The sequence below is a fragment of the Erigeron canadensis genome, chromosome 9 (assembly GCF_010389155.1).
Source record: "Erigeron canadensis isolate Cc75 chromosome 9, C_canadensis_v1, whole genome shotgun sequence".
Lineage (NCBI taxonomy): Eukaryota > Viridiplantae > Streptophyta > Magnoliopsida > Asterales > Asteraceae > Erigeron > Erigeron canadensis.
Genome location: NC_057769.1, coordinates 4,336,098 through 4,343,150, shown reverse-complemented (window position 1 = coordinate 4,343,150; position 7,053 = coordinate 4,336,098). Strand labels below are relative to the sequence as shown.

Below are 7,053 nucleotides of genomic sequence, written 5' to 3'. Positions count from 1 at the left end.
TTGACACATAAGCTTTTATCCCATGTGTCATTTTTATAAATTTTTATAATAATTATCTTATTTAAACATATTTAATGAATTCCAAAAATTCTATATATGGCAAAGATATTTTAATAAATTCTCATCAAATATAAATATTAATAAACTATTTTGGGGTTTATGGAATTTTTTATGTTCATCCTTTGATTTTGACAAAAAATAATATATTATTTAGATTTTTACATGTATAGTCAACTTAATCAGGTTCAAGAAAATTATTAACATGTAAGTTTGTTGTTACTCACACATATAAATTATACTCGGTAATTTATAAATAAATCTTTTATCATTAAACCAATTCTTTTTATTATCCGTGTCAAAATTACTTTTAAAAAATAAATTTAATAACCGCACATCGTGCGGGTAAAACAACTAGTAATTTTATATAGCACTAATTATATGACATGTCTGATGGCATAAAGTCAAAAAATTTCTTTTGATTAATCAAAAATTGTTTAATAAAAAGCTGCCTGTCAGGGGTAATAATAGTTGTAATTTACAACTAACAAAGGTATGTTAACTATTATCTCTCTCTCTCTTTGTTTCAATCTAACAAAGGTATGTTAATTTATTCAATCTATTCCGTTTTTTCATCCTTCGGAGGTTCTTATTCAATCTAACAAAGGTATGTTAATAATAGTTATGTGTAAGTGTTTTGATTGTGCCAATTATGTTTATTTTGACCTGGATTTTTGTGGGTTTTGTTGATCATTCAATATGTTTAATAGTGTTAAATATAGATATGTGATAAGTGTTTTGATTGTGCTAATAATGCTTAATATGACCTGGATTTTTGTGGGTTTTCTTGATCATTCAATATGTTTAATAATAGTGTTAAATTTTGTTGGAATAATCTTGATGTTGCGGATCTATTTGGAAGAGTACGGGTCAAGAACTGGTTGCGGGTCAGAAGTATGGATCATGGAATAGCAGTTAGACTACTCATGTGATAGAATTGGTCTTGTGTTGACCGAGTTTTGTGGAAAGAGTACGTGAGGAAGTCACTAAAATATAGGAAGATCATGTGTTTGTTTTGTTTAGTTAGTTTTAGTACGTTTATTTCTATTAGTATAAATAGGGATAGTAGTCAATATCTTTTCTTTTGTACTCTCATTTTAGAAGAAAACATAGCAAGTTTTGTTCTCAATTTAATTCAACAGCTTCTGATATATATTTGTGTGTATTATGGGTAAGATTTAGGGCCTGATTTCCAACAATTGGTATCAGAACTTAGGGCTCGTTGGATGAAAAAAGGAGGTCGTTTTGAGAGTCGGCGGTGAGGAGAAAGCAGCTTCGCTGCAGGGCAGAAGTAGCAGTGATATGGGTTTTGGTGTATGGATTATGTGACGATTTTATCACAGGTTGAAGACAGATTTGAGAAGGGGAGCAGCCCCATGGTTGGAAGGTTGAAGAAGGCAGAAGTCTGGTCATTTTTGTGATCAGCAACGAGAAAGAGAAAAAGTGTAGCCCATGGTTGTGCGGGGCCGAAACCAAGAATATGGAAAAGAAGCAGCAACAACATGAGTTAATCATTGTTTTGTGATTAAAAATAAGAAAGAAGCAGCAACATTTTATAGGAAGGAGATAGTGGTGTTGTCGTGTGAAAGACAAGGAGTACCGTTCAAGACGATGGAGGTGACCATTGATGAACATAGACAGTCCGTTTCAGGGTTGTTTGTGTGAAGATTTTGAATGGCAAGATGAGCATGATAGCTGGTCATTCAGCAAGTAACAAAGTTTGAAGAGAAGACAGGCTGCTCTATAGTAGAAAAGACCGTAAATGTGGCCGTAAGCTTACATATATCAGAATGTCCGATAAAGTAAGCAAAACCGAAGAAGCTTTCTTGAAGGAAGCTTGGACTGAAAGAAAGACCGAAACCATGAGAGACCGAAGAACTCGTCCGAGTCAAGTAAGAGAAAGACTGAGACCGAGATAACCTAGACTAGACCGGTGGTTGCCTGATAAAGAAAGTAGACCGAATGTGAGAACCCAAGACCGAAGGAGTTCACATCAGAAAGAGAACGTAAACTGATCTAAATCAGTTAGAAGAAAGAAGCAAGATCACACCATATGGTCGTGTAGCAAGAACTGAGTCGTCTATGGCTCATAGCAAGAAGCAAGAAAACGAACCAAGCAAGATAGCAAGAATGAAGGTTCGAGTAGCAAATTTATAGCAAGCATGAAACGGGTAGCAAGTAGCCTGTTAACAAGGCAAGAAGATTCGAAGAAAGCAAGCAAAAATGAATTCGAATCAAAGCAATTAGCAAGAGTAGTAAGAGAAACCGATTCTGGTTTTAGCATGAAAGCAAGAACGAGTGGGAGCAAGAATAAACAAGATCGACATCAAGATTATGGGGGTGAATGTTGGAATAATCTTGATGTTGCGGATCGGTTTGGAAGAGTACGGGTCAAGAACTGGTTGCGGGTCAGAAGCATGGATCATGGAATAACAGTTAGACTACTCATGTGATAGAATTGGTCTTGTGTTGACCGAGTTTTGTGGAAAGAGTACTTGGGGGAGTCGCTGAAAAATAGGAAGATCATGTGTTTGTTTTGTTTAGTTAGTTTTAGTACGTTTATTTTTATTAGTATAAATAGGGATAGTAGTCGGTATCTTTTCTTTTGTACTCTCATTTTAGAAGAAAACATAGCAAGTTTTGTTCTCAATTTAATTCAGCAGCTTCCGATATATATTTGTGTGTAAGATTTTAGGGCCTGATTTTTAACAAATTGTGTGGCTTATGTTTGTTTAGGGTTGAAAGCATTTTAGCTGTGTGTTTGATTTAGTATAACAATTCTTATAAGTTGTTGAATTTTTGTGAAGTTTGCAGAGCAGTTCACTGCCGGAAAATTCACCGAGGCTGCTGTGTGAAGTTCCCGATGGCTGACGAAGCAACAGCCAAAGGCGGTGCAGCTCTCTATGCCGGAAAATTCACCGAGGCCATCCCAAAAGACCATATTATTTATGCATATCGTTCAGCCACTTACCTTTCTCTAAAAAGATATTCAGAAGCCTTATTATATGCCAAGAAAACCGTCGATCTGAACCCCGCTTGGTCTAAGGGGTACATGCTGCTCGGTGCGGCTTACCACGGCCTGAAACAGTACGATGATCGATCTTTATACTTTCGCCATCAATCTTGACCCAACAAACCATGTTCTTTATTATAATCGTTCAACCGTTTACGTTGCTCTAAAAAAATACTCAGAAGCCTTATCGGATGCCAAGAAAGCCATCCTTCTGAAACCCGATAGGTGGTATGGGCACGCGCAGCTCGGCACGGCTCACTACGGCCTGAAACAGTACGATGAAGCCATCGAGCACTACACTGTCGCCATACTTCTTGACCCAAATAACCATTTTCTTTATTTGCAGCTCGGCGTGACTCACGACCTCCTGGAACGGTACGATGATGCTATCAATGACTTCAATATCGCCATCGAGCTTGACCCAACAGACTATCTTCTTTATCTTCTGCTCGGCGAGGTTCACCACCGCGTGAAACGGTACGATAAAGCCGTTTTGGCGTGCAAAAAAGGTTTGGAACTTGACCCAACTAATGAATCATTGATATCTCTGCTTAAAGATGCCGAAAGAGCAAAACTTGGGTCGGCTAATCCAGAAGTGGAAATCAAAGCCAAGGCGAACAAGGAGAATGAAAGGGGCAATGCCGCTGCTCTTAAGAAGAAGAAGAAGGATATCGAGACTACAATTGAGTTTTACAAAAATGAGCTTGATTCTAACTCTTGGGTTCTTGCAAGGGTTTTGACAAGAAAGGGAAATGCTTTGCTTAAGATGGCTAAAACATCAAAAGACTACGAGCTTGCAATCGAGACTTTCCAAAAAGCTCTTACTTTGGATTGCAACCCAGATACCCTGTATAAGCTTAATAGTGCAAAGCGAGCAAAGAAGCAGCTTGCTGACAAGGAACATTGCGGACAAGTTTACATCAGAAAAAACAAGAGGCAAAAATGTCAAGTTTGAGGGTGCTATGTGTCAGTTTCTTTTTAATAGTTATATGGTAATTATTACTGGGTAGTCAACAAAAGTCACCTCTTGTTATGTTAAATCTATATCTATCTCTCTCTCTCTCTATATATATATAATAAAAAGTTGAATCATGGTGTTGAAAAAATTAGCGCATCACTTAATAGGTTTAATTAGCATTTCATTAATATGATTAGTTAATAATCTCTTTTACTAATGATTCAATGTAATACTATATCCCTGAATTGTGTTTCTTGCAATTGGTTATTGTGTCATTGAATGCATTGATGCATTTGGATGGTAATTAGATGGATAGATGAATTTTTATGTATTTATGTGTATGAATTATGATCCTATTGAATACTTAATGTTAATGGATTGTTAATTATTAATGTAAGTATATGAATGTATTGATTGACAATTATAAAGATGGTAATAGTGGGAAGTGGACGGTGAAGCAGAAAATTGATAAAGTGGAATGCGAAAAGCGGAGGATTCAAACCCTTCAGGTAACTTTTGATTTAATGTCATTATTATTATAAGTAAATTACTCAATAATGATAAGCATTTCCTGCCCTCACTCACCATATTCCATCACCAAAACCACTAATCTAATCCATCGATCCTTTCTTACTTTTCACTTTTCACCAGAAACAACAATTAGAAATGATTCTAAACATCATTTTAATGCATTAAAAGAATATAAATTAATCCGAATTAACGTATCTACTGTAAAACAAACCGAGACTCCTATTACGATGATCTGAAACACGGTTTGCCTTCCACTTTGCAAACCGGCGTGGGATATGCATTGGAAATAGCCTAAGTTTGGGGTATATCAGTTTCATGTATTCATTTTAGGATTTGTTTTAGTGTTTAGTATTGTTTAATTTAGGTGTATTGGCTTTATGTACTCATTTTGGAAAACTAATCATATGTCAATTGAGTTCTCAGATTAATCTTGTGTGGAAATATCTGATATATCCCAAGAACAACTGATTGAGTGATTGATCCATCGTTTATGTATTACCTACGTTTGATTTGGCAATGTTTATTGGTTCCTTCAAGCAAAAGTTATCATATCATCATGACTTTTAATGTCCGAAAAACCATTTACCATAGCATACCACTATACCATTTTTTTAAAGACACATTTAAAATTCAATGAGATGAATGACCTTGCAATGCGTCAACTATGACAAAGGTGGTGATGATAGCGGCGACGACAGGTGGTGGTAGTGGCGGCAACGACAGGTGGTGGTGGTGGTGGCAACGGGTGTACACTTATTTTATAAGTTTATGGATAAATATAGTAAATTAATTCATTAAGAGTATTTTTGATATACCGTGCATTTTGGATAATCCGAATCTTAGTTGAAAAAGTGGGAGTGGGTAAATCATTTACGTTGTACGGTTGTAGTATAAATAGTACAGATAAATCTGTCGACATATGTTAGCTTTCAAAAAGATAATAATACTCAAATAAACTCGTCTAATATAAGATGACCAGAATGACGTAAATTACGAGTAGTGTTAAAAATAGGAGTAAATGGATAAGAACCTTCTAGTCTTACGTACTGTCTTACTATTCAGAACACATACCACGTAAAACTCATGTCAGATGACTCATCAATCTTGGTCCCATGTATTTTACGAGTGTTTGCAATGCAAACTTTGCATCGATAAATGTGTTCCATGTGATGTAACAACATTTTAAAAAAAACGAGCATAGGACCCGTGCAATACGGCGACGGAGATGGTGGTCTAGTGGTTTCGATGATGGTTATATTGGTGGTGGTGGCAATGCCAATTGAAGTAGGTTCATGTAAAGGTGATAGTGAAATATTTTAGAAGATAAGGATTTGGAATGCTACTTTTTAAAATAAGGGATTGGAGGGTAAATTAATTCATTAAAGGCAAATTTGTAATTTATAAAACTCTTTTCATAATGAGTGTTTATTAAAGGTAATTTAGTAATTTCGTATGTAACTCTTGTGTAACACTTTCCAAAATTGGGGGGTGCGATAATTTTTATAAAGGTGTACGAGCATGGTACCCCCACAATGCTGTGACGGTGGTGGGGAAGACGGTCTAGTGGTGTCGGTGATTGTACAATTGGTGCCTTGGTGGTGGTGGCAATGTAAAGTTGTGTAGGTTGATGTAATTGTGATAATGGAAAATTTTTAGAAAGATAAGTGTTTAAACTGTTAATTATTATAATAAAGGTTTAGAATGTAAATTAATTCATTAGGGACAAATTTGGTATTTATAAAAACTTTTTCCATAATGGGTTTTTATTAAAGGTAATTTAATAAATTCGTATGTAACTATTGTGTACATAGATATAGTTGTTAGACTCTCACGAGTTACGAGTCGACTCATACTAGTCGAGTCGATTTACACCGAAAACGAGCTGACTCGCTGGATGACTTTTTTTTTTCTCTTGACTCTTACGAGTCGCGGTGTGAATTTTGAACGAGTCAATACGAGTCACAAACTTATAATTGTTATAGTTTAATTACATGGTTATATATTATATATCATATTAATGGTTACATTATTTTGTATGTTATATATGAATTTTTTATTCTTTTAGTATGAATTTGAATATAAACTGTAAATTTATGACTCAAAAGTATGAAGTATGTGATATTTTAGTAATGTATTACGACAATCAACTTATGTTTTGTTTATAAAAATGTCACATATGTATAATTATACAATATTATTATGTAGTATATAAAAATGTCCTGACTCTTACAAGTCGAGTCAAGTTTCAAGTCACAAGTCAAAAATCAGCTTTTCGAGTCGAGTCAAAAGTTACGAGTCGGCAAGTATGTACATAGATATATCGCGGGATCTTAAACAAATAAATTGCGTTCCCAGATCTTTCACTATCTTTGGGTAACTTTTTAATGATTAAAAAGGAAAATAGAATGCTCAGATGTGCTTAATCATTCGAAAGAAATCGAACAACTGTGATGACCCAACATCACATGTAACACACTTTTCATCACTGCATCAG

At 35.1% G+C, this 7,053-nt stretch overlaps 1 protein-coding gene and 1 non-coding gene across 2 annotated transcripts; one reads left to right on the top strand and one right to left on the bottom strand.

The window, feature by feature from the left end:
- Positions 1–535: 535 nt before the first annotated feature.
- On the top strand, positions 536–4,187 carry LOC122581765 (hsp70-Hsp90 organizing protein 2-like). The gene is made up of 2 exons (XM_043754040.1): positions 536–550; positions 2,865–4,187. Exon 2 carries the CDS (start codon positions 3,150–3,152, stop codon positions 4,023–4,025), a length of 876 nt encoding a protein of 291 aa, XP_043609975.1. The 5' UTR covers positions 536–550; positions 2,865–3,149; the 3' UTR covers positions 4,026–4,187.
- A 2,777-nt stretch (positions 4,188–6,964) lies between these two features.
- Positions 6,965–7,050, bottom strand: LOC122584081. Its single transcript, XR_006321432.1, has one exon. It is a non-coding gene; the product is annotated as a small nucleolar RNA snoR114 (small nucleolar RNA).
- Positions 7,051–7,053: the final 3 nt, after the last annotated feature.